The sequence below is a fragment of the Oncorhynchus mykiss genome, chromosome 8, assembly GCF_013265735.2.
Source record: "Oncorhynchus mykiss isolate Arlee chromosome 8, USDA_OmykA_1.1, whole genome shotgun sequence".
Taxonomy (NCBI): domain Eukaryota; kingdom Metazoa; phylum Chordata; class Actinopteri; order Salmoniformes; family Salmonidae; genus Oncorhynchus; species Oncorhynchus mykiss.
In genome coordinates, this window is record NC_048572.1 from 38,553,226 (window position 1) to 38,576,900 (window position 23,675).

Consider the following 23,675-nt stretch of genomic DNA (forward strand, 5'->3'; position numbering starts at 1 on the left):
GCAGTAATATCTAACAATTCACAACAATACACACAAATCTAAAAGTAAAATAATGAAGTAAGAAATATCTAAATATTAGGATGAGCAATGTCAGAGTGGCATTGATTAGAATACAGTATAATAGAATATAGTATATACAGATGCGATGAGTAAAACAGTATGTAAACATTATTACTTGACTATTGTTCCATTATTAAAGTGGCCAGTGATTCAATGCTTATGTACAGTATAGGTAGCTTAGTGGTTAGAGCATTGGGCTAGTACCCGAAAGGTTGCTAGATCGAGTCCCTGAACTGTACAAATGTGTTGTTCTGCCCCTGAACAAGGTAGTTAACCCACTGTTCTGAGGTTGTCATTGTAAACAAGAATGTGTTCTTAACTGACTTGCCCATAGAAAATATGGGGCAGCAGCCTCTAAGGTGCAGGGTTGAGTAAATGGGTGGCAGCTGACTAGTGATGGCTATTTAACAGGCTGATGGCCTTGAGATCAAAGCTGTTTTTCAGCCTCTCGGTTCCAGCTTTGATGCACCTGTACTGACCTCGCGTTCCAATGACTTCCCTTGATGTTTATCGATTCAGCCAATGAATGTCTAGGAGGTAGCCTCTCCATTATGTTTTGTTGTTGCTGTTGTACTTTTTGTTAGGGTTGCCCTCATCCCTTGCCTCCTACACACACACACGCACCCACACACAAACACACACTCAAGCAGGTTGTTTACAGGAGGCAAGGTTCTTCACTCTTGAATCATTCAAGGCTGAATTACAACTCTCCTCTGACTCACTTTCCTTTCAGACCAGTGGTCATTAACAAGGGAGGGAGGGAGGGATCATTAATGACAGACAAAGCCACACCCCTCCCCCTCATCCCCTCCTTCCATCCCCATTTACTCCAAATTATACAGAAGTGTTCTATTTCATTGCTATGTCCCTTTCCTCTCTCCATCTCAAATCCAACCCCTCCCTTGTCTACCCCATTTGGCTCTGACATGGATCCAAAGTGTCCTCCATTTGATGATAACAGGGTGGTGGGATAGGGGGGAAACTTAGTTGTCGTGTGTCCATAGACCTGAGTGGTGTTGACAGCTGAGTTATTGTATCAGCCAAGATGCCATTCTGGCTCCCCTTTCATCTCTCATAGACAGAATCTACCGTTCCTTCTCATAGTAACCGACAGAGAAGGTCGAAACTTTACAAGTTTCAAATCAACTTTAGCACATTTTTTTGAGTTTATGAAGTTTTAAAGTTCTTACTATTATCACACAATACCGCCAAGCACTTTTTGACGTTAGATCGACAGTTACTAACCTCAATTTCAACTTCAAACCCGACTCTGACAGCTGTACCCTTGTTTATACCAGACCCTATTCCTTTATTTCATGGGCTACCAAAACACTGCAGTTGTAGACGTGGCAGACAGGCTGGAGTCCTGGTGAGATTGAGATGAAGAGAAAATCGACTGGCACTCCCCTCTGTTTTATTGGCAAATGTCCAGTCACTCGAGAATAAGATGGATGAGCTTCGTTCCAGAGTCTCCTATCAGAGAGACTTGAAAAAGCTGCATTATTATTGCCTGGATAACCAGACTCCTTGCTCCGAACAAATGCTGCGCCACGCCCACGGACGACAATTTGGATCTGAGTACATCCCCTTCACTGAATGCGAACACATTAGGGGCTGTCTGATTGGTCCAGAAACTGATGGTTCGGGCGAGAGCCAGAACACACATGGGTAAAGTGGCAGCTCTAAAATTCGCCATTTGCTATGATACTCTGATTGGTTAGACAATCCAATCGCTGATAACCTTTTGTACAACACCCCTAGTACCTCTCGTTACAACAAATTACTTAAATGATGACAGAATAATTTAGTGGTCAGGCTAGCAACACGAGGTGAAGGGGGACTGGTCTGCCCCTTCATAAACAACAACTGGTGCGCCTCTTCCAGTGCGAAGGAAACTCAGACATAGAATGCACCATGGTAAGCTGTAGACCTGTCACGCCCTGGTCTCAGTATTTTGTGTTTTCTTTATTAATTTGGTCAGGCCAGGGTGTGACATGGGTTTTTTATGTGGTGTGTTTTGTCTTGGGGTTTTTTGTAGGTATTGGGATTGTATTATAGTAGGGTTATCTAGCATAGTCTATGGCTGTCTGGAGTGGTTCTCAATCAGAGGCAGGTGTTTATCGTTGTCTCTGATTGGGAACCATATTTAGGCAGCCATATTCTTTGAGTGTTTGGTGGGTGATTGTTTCTGTCTCTGTTTGTGCACCAGTATAGGCTGTTAGGTTTTCTCATTAAGTTTATTGTTTTGTTAGTTTTTTCATGTATAGTGTCTTTATAAATTAAACATGAATAGAAATCACGTTGCATTTTGGTCCGCCTCTCCTTCACCTCAAGAAAACCATTACAAGACCTTTTTAATTAACAAGAGAGTTCTTATCCAAAATATCACAGCTGTCTACATCCCATCAGAAGCCAACAATACTTTATGGGGCCATAAACAAACAAAAGACCACACACCCAGGGGCATCTTTTAGGAGGAAACTTTAACTCGGAGAGACTTAAAAACGTTCTACCTCACTTCTACTAACACGGCGCTTGCGCCATAAGGGGCGTCAAAATGCTATACCACTTTTATTCTACCCAAAACAACGCATAGAAGGCCCTCCATCGCCCTCCCTTCGACAAATCCGACCATGACTCTATCCTGCTGCTTCCCATTTAAAAAAACGAAAGCTCAAACTGGAAGTGACCTGATGAAGCAGATATGAGGCTACAAGACCGTTTTGCTAGTACAGACAGCGATCTGTTCCATAATTCATCTGATAGCATTAGGAGTTTACAATATCAGTCACAGGCTTCATGTAGTCTCCAGAGTGACCATACAAACATAACCATACCAAAAAACACAGATTATACCAACAGTGTCTTGCATGAAAGCTCCTGTTGTTCCAGTTGACTATGTGATCTCACTCTCCATGGCCGATGTGAGTAAAACCTTTAAACAGGTTAAAAGGCCAGATGGAATACCAGGGTGCATTCTTAGAGTATGTGCAGACCAGCTGGAAAGTGTCTTCACGGACATTATCAATATTTCCTTGTCCCAGTCTGTAATCCTAAATGTTTCAAGCTGAAGACCATTGACCCTGTTCTCTAGAACTCAAAGGTAACCTGCCTAAATGGCTATATTCCCCTTCCACTGACATCTGTATTTATAAAGTGCTTTGAAAGTCTGGTCATGACAGTCATCAAAGCCATCATCCCAGACAGCCTGGACCTACTCCAATTTGCATACCGCCCCAACAGATCACGCAATCTCAATTGCACTTCGCACTGCTCTCTTCCACCTGGACAAGAGGGGAAATAACTGAGAATTCTGTTCATAGACTACACCTCAGTGTTCCACACCATAGTTCCCTCCAAGCTTATCACCAAGCTCAGGACCCTTGGACTTAACATCTCCCTCTGCAACTAGATCCTGAACATCCTGATGGGTCGGTCCCAGGTGGTGAGGATAGGCAACAACACCTCCGCCACACTGACCCTCAACACGGGTGCCCCTCAGGGGTGTGTGCTTAGTCCCCTCCTGTACTGCTGTTGACCCACGACTGCATGGCCACGCACGACTCCAACACCATCAACAAGTTTGCTGACGACACAACGGTGGTAGGCCTGATCACCGACGGCGATGAGACGGTCTACATGGAGGAGATCAGAGCCTTGAAAGTGTGATGTCAGTACAACAGCTTCGTCAACATCAGTAGGACTAAGGAGCTGATTGTGCATGGGTCCTCAGATCCTCAAAAGCTTTTACAGCTTCACCATTAAGAGCATATTGACTGCCTGCATCACCACTTGGTATGGCAAATGCACTGCCCTCAACAGCAAATCATTACAGAGGGTGGTGTGGACAGCCTAGTACATCACTAGGGCTGAGCTCCCTGCCATCCAGGACCTCTATATCAGAGGAAGGTCCAAGAATTTGCCAAAGTCTTCAGCCACCCAAGCCATAGACATACTGTTCACTCTGCTACCTTCCAGCAATCAGTACCAGAACATCGGCTCTCGGACCAACAGGCTCCGAGACAACTTCTACCGCCAAGCCACAAGACTGCTAAATAAACATAAGACTGCTAATGTTTTGGTTACCCAAAATGGTTACAATGACCCTATCTTGCACTGACTATGCACACTTGGAAGACTGTATACACACAATATATACACTCACTCACACACATTACACTTTGCAAACTGGAAACCATTTATCCGGAGGCTGCATTCATTGTAGCTGGGGATTTTAACAAGGCTAATCTGAAAACAAGACTCCCTAAATCAGCATATCGATTGCGCAACCAGGGGTGGAAAGACCTTGGATCATTGTTACTCTAACTTCCGCAATGCATATAAGGCCCTGCCCCGCCCCCCTTTCGGAAAAGCTGACCACGACTCCATTTTGTTGATCCCTGCCTACAGACAGAAACTAAAACAAGAGGCTCCCACGCTGAAGTCTGTCCAACGCTGGTCCGACCAAGCTGACTCCACACTCCAAGACTGCTTCCATCATGTGGACTGGGACATGTTTCGTATTGAGTCAGACAACAACATTGACGAATACGCTGATTCGGTGTGCGAGTTCATTAGAACGTGTGTTGAAGATGTCGTTCCCATAGCAACGATTAAAACATTCCCTAACCAGAAACCGTGGATTGATGGCAGCATTCGCGTGAAACTGAAAGCGCGAACCACTGCTTTTAATCAGGGCAAGGTGTCTGGTAACATGACCGAATACAAACAGTGCAGCTATTCCCTCCGCAAGGCTATCAAACAAGCTAAGCGTCAGTACAGAGACAAAGTAGAATCTCAATTCATCGGCTCAGACACAAGAGGCATGTGGCAGGGTCTACAGTCAATCACGGACTACAGGAAGAAATCCAGCCCAGTCACAGACCAGGATGTCCTGCTCCCAGGCAGACTTAATAACTTTTTTTCCCGCTTTGAGGACAATACAGTGCCACTGACACGGCCTGCAACGAAAACATGCGGTCTCTCCTTCACTGCAGCCGAGGTGAGTAAGACATTTAAACGTGTTAACCCTCGCAAGGCTGCAGGCCCAGATGGCATCCCCAGCCGCGCCCTCAGAGCATGCGCCTGCCCTCCAGCACCCGATGTCACAGTAAGGCCATAAAGATCATCAAAGACATCAACCACCCGAGCCACTGCCTGTTCACCCCGCTATCATCCAGAAGGCGAGGTCAGTACAGGTGCATCAAAGCTGGGACCGAGAGACTGAAAAACAGCTTCTATCTCAAGGCCATCAGACTGTTAAACAGCCACCACTAACATTGAGTGGCTGCTGCCAACACACTGACACTGACTCAACTCCAGAAACTTTAATAATGGGAATTGATGGGAAATGATGTAAATATATCACTAGCCACTTTAAACAATACTACCTTATATAATGTTACTTACCCTACATTATTCATCTCATATGCATACGTATATACTGTACTCTATATCTTCGACTGTATCCTTATGTAATACATGTATCACTAGCCACTTTAACTATGCCACTTTGTTTACATACTCATCTCATATGTATATACTGTACTCGATACCATCTACTGTATCTTGCCTATGCTGCTCTGTACCATCACTCATTCATATATCCTTATGTACATATTCTTTATCCCCTTACACTGTGTACAAGACAGTAGTTTTGGAATTGTTAGTTAGATTACTTGTTATTACTGCATTGTCGGAACTAGAAGCACAAGCATTTCGCTACACTCGCATTAACATCTGCTAACCATGTGTATGTGACAAATAAAATTTGATTTGATTTGATTTGGTTACACTGACACTCTCGCACAAACACACACAAATACACACACATACCGACAACACACATACACACCACACTTTCACAATCTTCATATGCTGCTGCTACTCTGTTCTTTATTTGATTCTTATTATAATCTCTCATGATTAGTGTTGGTATTCTGAACCTCTGTACTTCGATACTGGAACGTGAAAAAGGGTCCGGTACTAGATTTTGTTTTACTTTTGGTACTTCTGTCAAATGTGTCTCACGGATCAAGTCTGTCTATCAGCGCAGCCGATGTCCCCCTTTTTAACGTGAGTGCACCGTGCCTGCTTCACTTAGCTTGCACTGGGAGTCTGGGCTGCATCATGTTAGCTCTGTCATGCTGCACAGAAGTCAACACACTTGAATAATGCGACACACAATGTAAAAATGTTGAAACTGTTAGTAATTACCGTTCGCTAACATTTTTCTCTTTACTTGCTAGCTTACAGCTGAAGGCAGCTAACATCAATCCACTACCCTTTGTTTGTGATAATATGCAAACCATAATGCAAAATATGCTGATTTCAAAGCTGATTGCCACCCAAACTTTATTCATCAACTTAATCGGTCTCTCTCTTACCTCGCTCCCAAAGATGTATCTATTGCCTTAGCGAACTGACTGTGTGTGAATAGGGCTCCAACCGTAGGCTCCAAAGGGCCACCCCCTTCTTCCCACGGGAACGTCGTCATTACTGGTGAAAGATCAGTACAAATGGAAGGGAAAAAGATTGTTTGTCATATGTAGCCCCTTGAAATCAGCCAAAACAAGCTCAATAACTCAATGCATGCACACACTCATATTGGATATGCATTCACCCTCACGTCTACTCCCGCTCCTCCCCTCCGGCATTCAACGTCACCTATATACTAACCACAGGTCCTGTGATCCATCATTATGCACACCTGGCATCATTCCTTACACGCACCTGCAAGTCACCATGATATTCACCTGGACTCCATCGCCTTCCTGATTACCTCCCCTATATCTGTACCTCCCTTTGGTTCTTTCCTCAGTCAGTATTGTTCCTGTGTTTAAGCGTACACATAATGATATAACGCTACTGTTATGTTATCTCAGTTCATGTTTGTTGTTTTATTAAATGTTTCACCTGCACCTGCTTCTCGACTCTCAGCATCTCCGTTACAGAATACTGACTCAAACAATGGAAGCAGCAGGAAAACAGAATATCTCCAGACAGTCGATGAGCAGGGATACCTTCTAAGTCAACAACATGACCAGCTGGCACAACTGGGTACGGCTATGGAAGAGGTTCTTCGCAGTGTGCAACATCTCGAAAATACCCGGAAGGCGTTTTCGTTAACTAGCGGAGGATACTCTACAACCAGTCGACCCAGCGAGTCAGCACAACAGCCCATTCAGCAACCCGCTCAGGTCAGCGACGCCTGTTTGTCCCGCCCTGATAAATATGATGGACCCCATCTAAATGCCGTGGCTTCCTACTTCAGTGCTCCCGCTACTTTACACACTAGATGGGTGCTCCCACCAACGACAGGTCCAAGGTTGCCACGGTTATTTTTCTGCTGACTGGGCGGGCGTTGAAATGGGCTGTGGCCATCTGGGAGAGAGGAAAGGAGGAGCTAGATTCTTATGAGGGGTTCATGGCTCTGTTTCTTCGGTCATCCCCCTTGAGGGCAGAGGGTGGGTTTGAGGGGGGGGGTTGAACTTACTCCAACTACGGCAGGGTGACCAGACTGCTGCCAAGTAGGCGCTCACCTTCTGGACAATAGCAGCATCCAGCGGACTGAATGAGCCAGCGCTTAGTACGCTATTCAGAAGATGTCTGCGCGAGGAGGTCCAGACATAACTGGCCTGTCGAGATGACAAGCTCTCCATTGACGCACTCATTGCGATGACCATCCATCTGGATAACCTATTTCGGGGACGTCGGTACTCTCATTGCTTCTCTCCCTCTGTATCAGAGCCTGAACCCATGGAGGTAGGAGTCGCACGCCTCCCCACGGTGGAGCGACACAGACGGAGACAGCAGGGGCTCTGTCTGTATTGTGATCAAGGAGGGCACCAGCTCTAGCAGTGTCCGGCACTTCCTAATCCAGGATCCACAAGAGCAGAGGGACGGTCACTTGATCTTCCACCACCTGGGACAGGAGTGAGTATTCCATCTTCATCACTCTCTGCTAAACTCTTTTTGGTCTTCCACACTATTTGACTGTCCATCATGTACTGTGTCTACAGCATTAGTGGATTCCGGTACCATGGGGAACTTTCTTGACCAGACCCTTGTCTCCGCTCTTAACATCTCATCCTCGCTTTCCTCTCCTTTCCCGGTTCAAGCACTAGATAGTCGGGCACTAGGACCCGGAACAATTACACACATCACCCAACCACTCACCCTCACCATGGAGTCAAATCATCAGGAGAACATCCCCTTCTTCATTACCGGTGCTCCAGTTCACAAGATCATCCTCGGCCTCCCTTGGCTTCAATGCCATAACCCCACCTGATCTCATGGTCGAGGATGAAAATCACAGACTGGTAGACCCAACTGCCGAAGGACCTGCTTCCCCATGCCCTGTGGTTCCACAACGTTTTTGGGGGTTTGGGATCCGGAGCTCCTGGCGGTGAAGTTGGCATTAGAGGAGTGGAGACACTGGCTGGAGGGCACCAAGGAACCATTTGTCATCCTCACTGACCATCGGAACCTGGAGTACATACGGAAATCGAGGAGGCTGAATCCTCGCCAAGCAAGACGTGCCCTTTTCTTCACAAGGTCCGACTTCACGCTGGCATATCAGCCAGGTTCAAAGAACACCAAGGCCGATGTCTGGTACTGTCTCTATGATTCGGGAGAGGGTCCTGTCCAGAACGCATCTATAATCCCATCCTCTCGAGTCGTAGCCCATGTGGTCTGGGACATAGATGTGGGCACCCACTAACTGTCCTGCCGAGTGCATCTACGTTTCTATGCGGATAAGGGACCGGCTGCTGACCTGGGCACACACAGCTGTCGTCGCTGGACATCCAGGGTTTTCTCGCACTATCCAATCCATGTCTGAGAAATACTGGTGGCCCATCTGGTGGCCCATCTTGGTGCAAGATGTTACATACATTCCTGTTCCATATGTGCCCAAACCAAATCCCCCTGGAACACTGCAGCAGGGAAAGCCATTCCTGTGCCTTAGCGTTCCTGGTCCAATCTATCTATTGACTCTGTTACTGATCTTCCCCCCCTCGGACAGATTCACCACCATTTTGGTTGTTGTGGATATATTTTCAAAATCCTGTTGTTTAATTCCTCTTTCTGGTCTCCCTACTGCTCTCCGGGTCACTGAGGCACTATTCCAGCAGGTCTTCCGGCATTATAGCCTTCCGGAGGACAGAGAGCCTTTATGGAGAAGCTCATGGGGAGGTTCCTGAGGAGGTTCCTGAGGAGTCACTGTCAGGCCCGGCAGGGAGAGTGGGCTCGATTCCTTCTCCCTCCATGGGCAGAATATGCCCAGAATTCGCTACGTCACTCCTCCACTGGGTTGACCCCCTTTCCAGTGTGTTCTGGGTTTTCAGCCGGCCCTGGCTCCATGGACCAAGACCAACACGCTTGCGGTTGATGAGTGATTCCGGTGTGCAGAAATGTGGAGCGACACTCACATGAGACTCCAGCGCGCCGTTCACTGTCAAAAGGAGCAGGCCACCGCATTGCGACCCCTGTGTTCCACCCTGGGGATCGTGTCTGGCTCTCTACAAGGCCTCCTCGCACTCTGCCTGCCCTGCAAGAAAATGAGCAGCGAGTTTGTGGGGCTGTTCAAGGTTCTCCGGAGGATCAACAAAGTGACGTATAGATTACAGGTTCCGAGTGACAAATGTAGCTCACCTTCATTTAAAATCTCACTTCTCAGGCTGGTGGTTCCTGGTTCCCTAGCTAATGCTGTCCCCCATGACACCCCTCCACCCCCCCTGGATATCGAGGGGAGTCCGGCCTATGCCATCAGATCCCTACTGGATGCTCAACGTTGTGAGGGTCGGCTCCAGTATCTGGTCGACTGGGAGGGGTATGGCCAAGAGGAGCAGTGTTGGGTTCCGGTAGAGGACATTCTGGATCCCAACATCATCTGTGAATTCCACCTTCGCCGCCCGCTCCTCGTCCTCGGGGTCGTCCCTCTGGTCGGCGTCGTCCTGTGGCCGGAGGGGGGGGGTACTGCATTCGACATCGCCGGTATACTAACCACCAGTCCTGGGATTCATCATTACGAACACCTGCCCGTCATCGTGATACTCATCTGGACTCCATCACCTTCCTGATTACCTCCCCTATACAGTACATATGAGATGAGTATGTAGGATATGTAGACATTATTAAAGTGGCGTTATTTAAAGTGACTAGTGATACCTTTATTAATTCCATTTATTAAATGTATTAAAGTACCAAGAGTTTTGAGTCTGTATGTTGGCAGCAGCCACTCTATGTTAGTGATGGCTGTTTAATCTTGGATCTACCCATCCCGGATCCGGGATAATTGTCATCAACTGACACTAAGTAGCATAACGCAATGGACCAAAAATCTTACTAGAAAGTATTCATATTCATGAAATCACAAGTGAAATATATTCAAACACAGCTTAGCCTTTTGTTAATCACCCTGTCATCTCAGATTTAGAAAATATGCTTTACAGCCGAAGCAAGACAAGCATTTGTGTAAGTTTATCGATAGCCTAGCATAGCATTATGCCTAGCTAGCAACATGCAATCTGGTCACGAAAACCAGAAAAACAATCAAATGAAATCGTTTACCTTTGATGAGCTTCGGATGTTTTCACTCACGAGACTCCCAGTTAGATAGCAAATATTCATTTTTTCCAGAAAAATTATTTTTGTAGCCAAAAATAACTCTGTTAGTTCTTCACATTTAGCTGAGAAAACGACCGGAAATTGCGGTCACGACAACACCAAAAAATATTCAAAATTAGCTCCATAATATCGACAGAAACATGGCAAACGTTGTTTAAAATCAATCCTCAAGGTTTTTTTCAAATATCTATTCGATAATATATCGACCGGGTGGAAAAATGGCTACCTCTGAGAAATACACAAAGAACCATCAGGTCGACACTGACGCAATGTTGTTGTACACGCTCATTTCTCAAAATAAAAGCCTGAAACTATGTCTTGTGATACTAGACACATTAAGGAAGCCATAGAAAAAGGAATCTCGTTGATATCCCATTCACTGCTCAATAGGGAAGCATAGGAAGGGACTCTTATTTAGAAACCGCTGCGTTCCTGATTGGATTTTTCTCATTCTTTTGCCTGCAATATCAGTTCTGGAAACTATAGAGTTTTTTCTATCCTAAGCTGTCAATTATGTGCATATTCTATTTTCTGGTCCTGAAAAATAGCCAGTTTACTTTGGGAACGTTATCCCCCCAAAACAATGACCCCTAGATTCAACAGGTTACAGTCTGATGGCCTTGAGATAGAAGCTGTTTTTCAGTCTCTCAGTCCCAGCTTTGATTCACCTGTGCTGACCTCGCCTTCTGGATGATAGTGGGTTGAACAGGCAGTGGCTCAGGTGGTTGTTGTCCTTGATGATCTTTATGGCTTTCTGTTACATCGTGCGCTGTAGGTGTCCAGGAGGGCAGGTAGTTTGCCCCCGGTGATGCGCTGTGCAGACCGCACCACTCTCTGGAGAGCCATGCTGTAGATGCCATACCAGGCGGTGATACAGCCCGACAGGATGCTCTCGATTGTGCATCTGTAAAAGTTTGTGTTTTAGGTGACAAGACAAATTTCTTCAGCCTCCTGAGGTTGAAGAGGCACTGTTGCGCCTTCTTCACCACACTGTCTGTGTGGGTGGACCATTTCAGTTTGTCCGTGATGTGTACGGCGAGGAACTTAAATTTTCCAACTTCTCCACTACTGTCCCGTTGATGTGGATTTGGGGATGCTCCCTCTGCTGTTTCCTGAAGTCCACAATCATCTCCTTTGTTTTGTTGACGTTGAGTGTGAGGTTATTTTCCTGACACCACACTCCGAGGGCCCTCACCTCCTTCCTCGTCGTTGGTGGTAATCAAGCCTACCACTATAGTGTCATCTGCTAACTTGATGATTGAGTTTATGGCCAGGGAGTACAGGAGAGGTCTGAGAACGTACCCTTGTGGGGCCCTAGTGTTGAGGATCAGCGTGGTGGAGATGTTGTTTCCTACCCTCACCACCCGGGGGCGGCCAGTCAGAAAGTTCAGAACCCAGTTGCACAGGGTGGGGTCGAGACCCAGGGTTCAGAGCCTCACGAATGAACAGCTGTTCATTGCTGAAGTCAATGAACAGCATTCTTACATAGGTATCCCTCTTGTCCAGATGGGATAAGGCAGTGTGCAGTGTGATGGTGATTATCGTCTGTGGACCTGTTGGGGCTTTTAAGCAAATTGGAGTGGGTCTATGGTATCAGGTAAGGTGGAGGTGATATGATTCTTGACTCGTCTCTCAAAACACTTCATGATGGTTGTGTTTTGGCTTTGAAGTTCAGCTAATTCATCCACTTTCCTTCTCTCCATTTTGTTCTGACCTTTATCTGTGTCGTCTGACAATAACATGCCTTTAGAACACATTAACCGGTTATTTACATGACGCAGTACATTTTTACAAGATACGGCCGTCTTAACTTACTTCCACTGACCAAAAGTTATACCCATCATTTTTTAAATTTCATGCATAGTGGGAATCGCATTTGTACAACAAGCCAATTACATTACGGAACCATTAGCGGATATTTGCAGAAGCGTGCGGCTGTGAAAGACTAAAAAGCATGTGTGCGTGCTCGAAAGGTTTGTGCCGCAAATATTGCATGTTTTTATATTCACGTGGTGTATCTTCCTCCTTTTTCTCAACAGCCTGTGTGCAGCTCCCGTGGCAGAGGGCGCTCTCTCAGAATAAGGTTCCGTACTACATCAAGTGAGTAACACTTACTGAAAACATGCTGCTTATGCATGCTATAAGAATCATTTGTCTTTATGCTTATTGTATGGTAACTCATTTGACTTGTGAGTGCGTGATTCTATTAATGCTCTGAAGTTTCCTTTAAAGATCGAATCCTCATTTGGGGAAACAGAGCCACTGTTCACCCCCAGCACCTTTGTTATAGTTTTTGTTTTGTTTATGAGAGGAGAAACAGGGGAGAGGAGCGTCCCGAACGGACGTGGCAGTTTCACCAATTAAGTATTAAACTTTTAGGGTTGGATTCAATTCTTGAATGTTTCCACAAGCATAATATTGAATTTGAAGTGATTCGCAGTGCAATGTCAATTGTTGCTCATTCATTTTGCCGGGTGGTCTTTCCGATTTGCATAATACCTGTGATAATGACGAAGTATTCATGGACCCTTTTGCAGTCGGTCTATAGCAGCGGTATCACAACATTGTAATATAGTCACAGACGGGCTTAGAAGCATGGTCGATTAAAAAAGCAGAGAGGGAGGGAGAGGCTTGTGCTGATAGCCACTCAGGATGGCTTACAGACCGACACATGCAGAGAGAAAGAGACAGAGACAGGTGGACACAGAAAGTGGATAGAGATATGGGGGCTACTGAGAGATAAGTAAACAGAGAGAAGGATATGAGTAGAAAGAGAAAGATAGTGATTAATAGGAAATGACAGTCGGAGAGAGATGGGGGTGAGGATGAAAGAGGGAGAGGGGGTGATAAGGAGGTAGAGGTACAGAGACAGGTTGTGAGAGATACTGAGTGAGACAGGGAGGCATCCCTGTGAACACCTGCAATTTGTTTAGCCCTGGAGCTTTGCACTGGAAAGCATCAGAGATGAAAGCAGCAAGAGGCTGGGAAGAGAGGACGGGCTTAGAACTCTGGAATCAACAACAGCTCTCTGTGATCACAGGTGTTGGCCCTCAAGCGGCCGACTACCGAACCCTTGCCCCCCCCCCCCCCCCCCCCCCCACACACACACAAACAAACACACACTTTTTACCATATGTACCATTCTTGACTCTGTATTACATAGCACAACAACTTCACCACGGGTTTAGCTGAGCCCCACTCACATTCATCCTGAGTGACCCTATAAGAAGGGGAGAAAGGGTGAGAAATCAGCCTAATGAAAGCCTTCCTCAAATCCAAAACACTGTAAGGTTTTCACCTCATTCAAATGAATGCCACCACCGGGAGCTGCAACACTCAGTTATTGCCACTGTTGTCGTCTGTGATTATACATCCCTCAAATATCTTCTGAGTGAATTCAAAACTCTGCCACAGCCTTCACAGGGCTAATTGTAGGTCACTTACAGTGTAGTGATATTTCTGTGACCACAACATCAGGCTTTGGCACATTAATTTGGCTCTTGCCCCCACCTCTCTCATCCCACTTCTCGTCGGCCTGATTGCACAATGGCCGCTGTTTAAACCACGCCGTAACCCTGTCCCTCTCCTCCCCGGGAGAAGTGACACACTAGCAAATCAAACGTTTACACACGGACACTTCGACACACTCTGCCATCCTAGTTGACCCCCAGCTGACCTCTGGCATTTCAGTGGGCTCAGACGTCCAGAACACTGTCAGGGTATAATAGTGGACTGCCGCTGTCTTCTGTCCACATAAGAGCTATCTTAAGCTTCACATTACACTCTACGTGTGGTATGGGTTTGCATTTTTTTAAATGCAAAGGGCAAAGGAGAAGAGGAAAGCAAAAATATATAACATTTTGAGGGTAGGAGTAGAGGAAAAATGTATTTGGAATATGTCAATTGGAGAATGCAGGCACTTCTGGTTGGAGATACGTCTACCACAAGGACTGTCACAGAAGATGCAGGAAAAGTGTTAGATACACTTGTTAGATATATTTTGAGTTTTAGTTGTGTTTCAGATTATTTTGTGGCCAATAGAAATCAATGGTAAATCACAAGTGTCATTTTGGAGTCCCTTTTATTGTAAGTAAGATTATAATATGTTTCTGAACACTTCTGCATGACTCTGGATGCCACCATGGTTACGGATAATCCTGAATGAATTGTGAATAATGAATCAGAAAGTTAAGGAGGCACAAAGATCATACTCCCAAGACATGCTAAACTCTCATCATTACCAAAAACAGGGGAGGTTAGCATGTTTTTGGGGGGTATGACATTTATGCATCCTTTATCTTCTCTCTGGTCTGTGATGTGGATGAAGTAGCCAAGCCAAACAGGAAATTCCAGGGGAAGTAGTCATTATGCAGAGCATTCTAAACACTGTAATTATGCACCCAGTATCCGAGGCAACCTGGAGCCAGGAAGAAGCAGAATAGCAGACTCACCTCTGTCACTCTATTCACACTACTCTGCTGCAGCTTGGCCACACACTCTTGTAAACAACACTTTCCTGTAGCTGTTTGGTTACATAAATGTAGAGTTTCCTAGGTTTTAGGTAGTACTCCATCCCAGAGGCCGGTTGTAATGATGTTCACTCTTCACACAGATATGTCATTTAAGGATGTTTTCGGGGGAAATGTGCTGCCATCTATATCACTCACTCATTCACTACCTGCTGAGGACAGATTCAGATTCAGTAATAATAGGCAGCGGCTACTCATCCTGGGGTCCAAACAGGAATCAAAACACAACAAATAAAATACACAATATACATAGCACTACATTTACATTACAATTTAGCAGATGCTCCCATCCAGAGCGACCCACAGCCAGTACATTCATCTCAAGATAGCCAAGTGAGACAACCACATATCACAGTCGTATCACAACCACGTGTAACACATACTGCAATGCAAAAATGAAATACAAACAAATGTCTGTCTCTCTTCACAGTCCCGTATTGCGTTCATTAATATGGTTGTATTGCTAGTTTGTGTTACCTAGGGTTGCAGAGAGTTCCATGTAGTCATGGCTCTATTTCCCAGCCTCTGTTCTGGACTTGGACTTGGGTATTCAAGTAAAATGTTCGGTACTTCCGTAGATATCGTGCACCAGCTGTTGTTTACAAAAATACATAGACTGCTGCCCCTTGGCTTACCAGAAGCCGCTGTTCTATCCTGCCGGTACATCGTATAACCAGCCAGCTGTATGTTGATGTCGTCGTCGTTCAGCCATGACTCCGTGAAGCATAAGATGTTACAGTTTTTAATGTCCCGTTGGTAGTTTAATCTTCCGCGAAACTCATCTATTTTATTGTCCAAAGATTGCACTTTCGCTAGCAGAATGGAGGGGAGTGGGGGTTTATTCGATTACCTGCGAATTCTCAGAAGGCAGTCGGACCTTCGGCCCCTCTTTCTCCGCCTCAGAAGGCAGCCGTATCCGAAGGCAGCGTATCCTTCGCTTCGGGCTCATCAGAGTCGTGAAAGGAAAAAGAGGATTCGGCTAGTCCGTGGTGAGTAATCACAGTCCTGATGACTAGAAGTTATTTTCGGTCATAATAGACGGTAGCGGCAACATTATGTACAAAATAAGTAAAAGAATAAGTTAGAAACACCGCAAATAAGCAAGCAAAATAACATAATTGGCTGTGGGCACATAAAACATCTGCCATCTTCTCCTCTGGTTGCAGGTCTTGTTTGGCACCGATGAGACAGTTCGGTACCTTCAACACATCAACACCTGTGGTGCTGATCTCTGAGCTCATTACCCAAATCTGTTATATCTTCCATGTTGGCACCAGATATTACACAACAATTACATTCCAATAGGCATTACAAGTAGAATATAATTGACTCGGAAACATTGGCGCACACATGGAAAAGACTAAATCTCTAACCGAGTTTGATAATGAATGTTGCATTCTATATGGCACTTCCAAGCCCCTTTGGTCCATTCAGGCAGTAGCTTCAGAACAGCCAACCTTAACTGCTTATTTAGGAAGATGCATCTCTGTGTTGTTCTTCAAATCCGAGAGATTCTTGAATTGTCACTAGTTACCACCAAGTCAAAATTGGCTATATCATAAAAATGAATGTAATATTATTTTAAGGTTAGGTATAAGGTTATCAGTGTTGTTAAGGTGAGGGTTAAGTTTAAAATCAGATTTTATGAAGATGCATTTTAGAAATTGTTGGGGTTTAGCCATAATTATGACTTTGTTGCTGGGGTAACTAGTGACTACCGATTCTAAAACGCTGTCCTTGGTACCAAACCATCTCTTTCACATTCTGGAACCTGAACATCTGTGTGATCCTTGTATTCTTCAAGCTTTAACATGTGTACATACGTCACAGCTTTGTCCTTGTTAAGGTTCCTGCAGGTAATCTTAAACTTGGAAGTTTCTGAGGATAAATGAAGACGGATGGCAGAGGGAGAGGGTAGGGATGATTGAGGAAAGTTAGAACCTGACAACTCTTGTCGGTTAATTCCATGACGACAGTCCTGAATTTTCCAATCCAGATCCAGAGGAGGTAGTAGGCAGCTAGCGTAGTCCATTTGTTGATTGAGACAGTGTCCTTCGTTCTGTGTTTGTCACTCCGCTGCTTTGGTCTGAATACATTGTGGCAAGACACAGGCGGGTTGCCAGATCAGTCAACTCCCCGTGTTTCATCTCGGGTGTCTCCAGAGATGCTTGTGTGCATGCATGTGTGTGTACATGTTTATTCCACAACTGCGGCTGAACCCTCAAGCTGTTCGAGTTTTGCTGTGTGCGTGCATGTGCTCGTGTGCATGCATGTGTGTGTGTACATGTTAATGCCACAACCGGGGCTAAACGTTCAAACTGTCCATTTCTGACTGCTTGGTGTCCAAATTCTCACTGGGACACAATAATATCCACTCGACCGTGATTGAATCAGGCCCTGACTAGTGTAGGACAGCTAAAAAAAGGCACTCTGAGCGGTGCTCCAGTGATATTTGCAATGCAAGACGTGTGTGTGTGGAGGAAGGTGTGAAAGTGTCAGCCATTTCAGAGCATGATGAATAGGGATGAACACCTGCTGACGGCTTCTGTAGTCAGTCTCCCCTGTGTTCTACTGTCAGCACTTCACTAGCTACCCTGTCTTTTCTCACTCTCTCTCTTTCTCTCTCTCTCTCGCTCTCACTCTCTTTCCAACTCTCTCTGTCTCTCTCTCTCTGTGGAGACAGTCTCATCCACAACAACCTAATCACAGAGACACTGGCGTTCACAACAGAATAGACATCTAATTTTAGACTCCTTTTTAAAACGTTAAATCATTACAGTCCCTTGACACCAGTGTGGGTACAGGCAGGTATTTTTTTCCGAAGCGGAATACCTCCAATTTTTATCAGTTCTCTGATCACATGAAGCAGTGCAGCAGACAGACTGACACAAACCCCACTCCTGCTTATCAATGTTGTCGTCTGGAGTACTAGACTCAACACAACTCTCTCTCCTTGATCAGATCTGTTTATTTGTTTTTTTATTTATGTTTTTAGTTCAAATGTTGTTTATTTTTGTTGATTTACCATACCATATTGAGAGGGGGCATGTGGAGATGAGAGGGGTGTGTGAGAGGGGTGTGATTGTCTGTGTCTCCTTGGGCATCACTCTGAAGGCGTCCTGGATCATTTGTATGCTTTGGTAATCACAATCAAATCCGCGTTTCTGATTTGTGTACATGGGCCTCTATCTATAAGCCGATAAGACAACAGGTAGAGAAGGCAGTCTAGACAGTGATTGCACAGAGCAATTTATGTGTGTGTGTGTGTGTGTGTGTGTGACAAAAGCCTTATCGTTATCCCCTGTTGTTTTCCAGCCACCAGACTCAGACTACCTGCTGGGACCATCCAAAGATGACAGAGCTCTACCAATCGCTTGGTATGGAACACATACACAACCAGAAATGCATGCACACACACAGATTCTACTCCACTCAAAAACTTCCAATCCAAGATAGCGTAGCAGTCGGACGTGGGTTTGTCTTGTCCAGTCTCATTTTTTTTCTGAAATATTTGAATCTTAATATATCAACCTACAATCTAAATATACTTTCCTGCCACCTGCCTCACCCAATGTGGTACGGATCTGCTATTTTTATACGTTATCCCTGGAACCTCCAGCAGAAGCTAGCCAGCTAACTACCTAATAGCTAGTAGTCACTGTTAGCCACGGCTAGAGGTCTTCACCTTTAGATTGGACACCAGTCAGCTTTAGCTTGGTCAATACCTACCAGTCTGCACAGCGCGATATCAACCCAGAGAATATCGGACAGCTTTTCTCCACCACATCACCAGATTCCTGCCGCAAGATCTGGGCCATTACACCGGATCATCGCAGCAAGCTAGCTGCAACAGAGTGGCTACCGCTGACTAACGCCTCTGTCCCGAAGCAAGCACCAGGTAGTCTTGAGCAAGCCTCGAGCTAGACCCATCTCTCAGCTAGCCGAAGAGGTATACCCGCTAATTTGTGGGCTACAATACCTCTTTTGCCAAAGAGCCTGGGCCCTTTATTGTCGACACGGAGACCCGCCGAACCATCACGACTGGTCTGCCGTCGTAATCGTCCGATATGGTTTCAACAGGTATTTCCGTTGCGATGTCACCAAAGACCCATCTGCTAGCCCCGGCCCGCTAGCTTTCTGAACACCGTGCCTGCTGCTCGCCTAGCATAGTAGCGACTACCGAACAGCTCCCGGACTCACCAATTGCTGTTTATTGGACCATATGATCACCCGGCTACACATGCCTCTCTCTAATGTCAATATGCCTTGTCTTCTGCTGTTTCGGTCAGTTAAGGTTTTCTTTCACTGTAGACCCACTAGACCAGCTCAACATGCCTTAGATAGCTATTTTGTCACACACCCCACACATGGGGAGACCTCACCTGGCTTAGCTGGTGTCCCCAGAGATGCAACCTCTCTCATCGTTACTCATTGCCTAGGTTTACCATCACTGTACTCACTTCCTACCATACCCTTGTCTCTACATTATGCCCTGAATCTATTCTACCACGCCCAGAAATCTGCCCCTTTTATTCTCTGTTCTCAACGCACTAGGCGACCACTTCTTATAACCTTTAGCCGTACCCTTTCCTATTTCTCCTCTGTTCCCCTGGTGATGTAGAGGTTAGTCCAGGTCCTGTAGCCCCCAGCATCACACCTATTCCCCAGGCGCTCTCATTTGTTGACTTCTGTAACCGTAAAAGCCTTGGTTTCATGCATGTTAACATCAGAAGCCTACTCCCTAAGTTTGTTTTATTCACTGCTTTAGCATGCTCCGCCAATCCTTATGTCCTTGCCATGTCTGAATCCTAGCTTAGGAAGGCCACCAACAATTCTGAGATTTCTATCCCCAACTACAACATGTTCCATCAAGATAGAACTGCCAAAGAGGTTGGAGTTGCAAAGCTGCAGAGATATCCTGCAGAGTTCTGTCATACTATTCAGGTCTGTGCCCAAACAGTTCAAGCTTCTACTTTTAAAAATCCACCTTTCCAGAAATAAGTCTCTCACTTTGCCGCTTGTTATAGACCCCCCTCCCCCCCCCCCCCCCCCCCCCCATGGCCTATTTATTGCCTTACCTCCCTAACCTTACTACATTTGCACCCACTGTACATAGATTTTTCTATTGTGTTATTGACTACGTCTGTTTATCCCATGTGTAACTCCGTGTCGTTGTTTTTGTCGCACTGCTTTGCTTTATCTTGGCCAGGTCGCAGTTGTAAATGAGAACTTGTTCTCAGCTGGCCTACCTGGTTAAATAAAGGTGAAATAAATGAATATATAAATAATCAACAAAAAATCACTTTCACCTCACACACATTTTACACCATGGTGTAGCTCCAAAGTTCTCTCTCTCTCTCCTCACCTTTTCTTTCTCCCTCTCTCACTCGCCCTCTCTCTCACACATACACACATGCACACACACTCACATTCTCCCACTCACACTGACTGTAACATCCAAATTCATGTAGTCATGCCATTGCGGTGGCGAGTGTGACTGTTCTTTAATGAGCAGATGGATCAGTAATAAGCTGTGGAACTCTGGGAACATTTCCTTAGGGCCAACACTCAACAAATAGGACTCCACTCCTCCAAGAGAGGACTCACTAACCCAATTACCATTAATTTCCAGCCATCCCTGTGTGACCACATATAAATTACACTACAGCACATTTTTTCAACAGGTTTTCAGTTTGACATAATTATTTCATGTCTCCCCGCCTTTCCAGTTATTTTATGCCCATGTGTCAAATCGCCATTATACATTCTGTATGATGTATTTCCTCCCTCTGGTTTCTCTCTTTCTATCTTTCTTTTTTAGCCGACCTAAACAACGTGAGATTTTCCGCTTACAGAACAGCCATGAAAATCCGCAGGCTACAGAAAGCACTATGCTGTAAGTGTCCTTTTCTATACACTTACACACACCTCAGCTAAATGTCCTCAGGCTGCAGAGATTCCTGTGCCATCAGAATCTTCTCCCTCCTCACGTATTCACATCATAGTCCAGGTGCAAGGCATCAGATGCCTTAATGACCTGATCTACTGCCAAACCGTTTGGCTCTAGTCTGAAATGAAGGGGCTAATTTTGAAGTATGTCCATCCCACTTTGCAGGTGTGTGCGTAGGTATGTGATTGAGTTTGTGTGTGCCTGTGTGTGCATCTTTTTGTTTAGCTGAGAATCCACCTGTGCCCTTGTTTGTTTCATTCTAGAAGGGATCATATTGTCTTCTACAATAACCAGCTGGCTATAGCTATCATTGTGTTAGTTGTTCCCTGTTGGTGTGTGGCAGTGCAGAGATATGATCACCTGTTCCTCTGGGTACTGTCTGTACCTTGCTGATGGGACTGAGCCATGCTCTCTACCATAATTACCCAGGTGTTTATGTTATTAAGAGCGCTCCAATTAATACCCCAAACTTCACGGCTTTACTTCCTTATTTCGCTGTCTGCTTTCTGTCGTGCTGTGGGTGGGTGAGGATGGGTAGGTGCTTGTCGTGCTGAGAGTAGGTGACAGAGTGTGGGTGTGTGTTCAGCGTCTTGTTGTTCTATGCATGGAGCAGTGTGTGTGTTAAAGAGTTTAGATGATTCAGGCGCTTTGGGTTCATCTCGTATTGCATTCTAATACTTTGCCTCTATTTGCTTGTGATGATGAGATGAGAGCTCCTAGTACAACTGAGTGATTTGGATCAAAGGCGTTCCGATTCAATTTCACCCATTAGATTACAAGTCGAAGCCTGAAGCATAGACACAGGATCTGTATTTATTAGTTATTACTCTGGCTTAATGTGAGCTCTGAAACGTACAGTGAGTGAGGAAAGAAGGGAAGGAGAGTAAGAGAGAGGGGATGAGAGAGAGAGGGAACGAGTCGGTATATTTTCATCAAACCCCTTCCCAGTAGCAGGTGTTTTGTTTTTCCTCAATGGACCCCCACTGTGAGACGTGTATTTGTGTGTGTGTCTCCCACACACTCAGACACCAATATTCCCCTTAAACGGCTAATTAGATTAACTCTGAGCCGTGGGCTGCAGTAGCTGTAACATAAATTGGTTGGCCTGCCACCCTGGTGTCACACCAATGTCTACAGCCACCTCATATCCTGTCTACGGCCTTGATGTGACATTCCAGCCATCTGTAATTTGCAGTGGCAGTTTCCACTGTTCTTCACCATTTTCTAATGCCCTTTAGTTGTAATTGAGTGGTCTTAGTAAACAACTTTGGGAAATCCCTCCATCCAGTGGACCTGTTGGACCTGAAGGTGGCCCAGAGCACCTTTGAACAACACAAGCTTACCCAGAATGCCCAGCTGCTGACAGTGCCTGATGTGATCAACTGTCTGACATCCATCTATGACGGGCTGGAGCACCAGCACAAGGACCTCGTCAATGTTCCGCTGTGTGTCGACATGTGTCTCAACTGGCTGCTAAATGTCTATGACACGTACGTCGACACACACATTATATTCATGTATTAAACACGCACATGCCCCTTGTAGAATTTGTATTTATTTTATTTTACTTCTTGTGTATGCGTGTTCCCTCACTCTGTAGTGGACGCAGTGGGAAGATTCGTATCCTTTCCATGAAGATAGGATTGCTCTCGCTCTCCAAAGGCCATCTGGAGGAGAAATACAAATGTAAGTACCAACCATCGCACAAAACCTCTTTCACACACATGACACACCCAGAAACACTCAAACACACACAAAGTGAAGTCAACTTTATCACTCACTTTGACACACACGCACTGAGGTGAATTGAGAACAGCCCTGTGGTGAGCATTGCAGTGTTCTCTGTGCCAGTGTATCCCATAATGCCCTCTGCCAGGCTGTAATCCCAGCTCAGTTACCCAGGGTGACGAGCGGCTGGACCCGTGGCAGAGGACGCCAGTGACTGGCCCGTCTAATTAGATGAGAGACCTCCCACTAGTTTAGTATAATTTTTTTTATTGCAGGGGGATTAGGGATATGGCCGGTGCACTGGGGGAGCGTGCTCTGTTGTTCACCCGTTTTTGTGTCCTCGTTTTGTCCTTCAGAGTGGAAATATTAAGTAAGCCTGGGGCTCATGTGATTTTGAGGTCGTTCACAATGATGTCCTACGTAGTGGCTATGAAGGCTTATGTAGCTCAAACACATGGCTGCTCACGAATAAGTATGTTCGGCTCAGGCCGTGCACTAACGAAGAAGAGCCATAATTACTTAACCTAATGCAAGCTGACATCAAGACTGGTTTGTGCACATGCAGATATACACACACGGTATGGTAGAAGCGGCATTACCATTCCACATAATGAGAGTTGACATCAAGGCAGGGTCTCACACAGAGATCAAATACATGGCCAGGCAGTACAGATAGATAGAAGAGCCACATCTCTCCATCCTACTCTCTATCGCCTTTTTCTTGTCTCTACTGTATTTCTCTCTCTCCAACGTTCTCGCTGTCTACTGCATCCCTGTAT

The 23,675-nt window shown here is 45.5% G+C and overlaps 1 protein-coding gene across 9 annotated transcripts in view; it reads left to right on the forward strand.

The window, feature by feature from the left end:
• The window catches only part of LOC110530912 (utrophin), a 169,406-nt gene that overhangs the window by 81,033 nt on the left and 64,698 nt on the right, over nucleotides 1-23,675 (forward strand). For all 9 annotated transcript variants that reach the window (XM_036985449.1, XM_036985443.1, XM_036985446.1 and 6 more), the window contains exons 8-12: nucleotides 12,729-12,789; nucleotides 18,534-18,595; nucleotides 21,040-21,114; nucleotides 22,457-22,658; nucleotides 22,769-22,854. In XM_036985449.1, coding sequence (XP_036841344.1) covers nucleotides 12,729-12,789; nucleotides 18,534-18,595; nucleotides 21,040-21,114; nucleotides 22,457-22,658; nucleotides 22,769-22,854 — 486 coding nt within the window. The remainder of the gene's footprint in view (nucleotides 1-12,728; nucleotides 12,790-18,533; nucleotides 18,596-21,039; nucleotides 21,115-22,456; nucleotides 22,659-22,768; nucleotides 22,855-23,675) is intronic.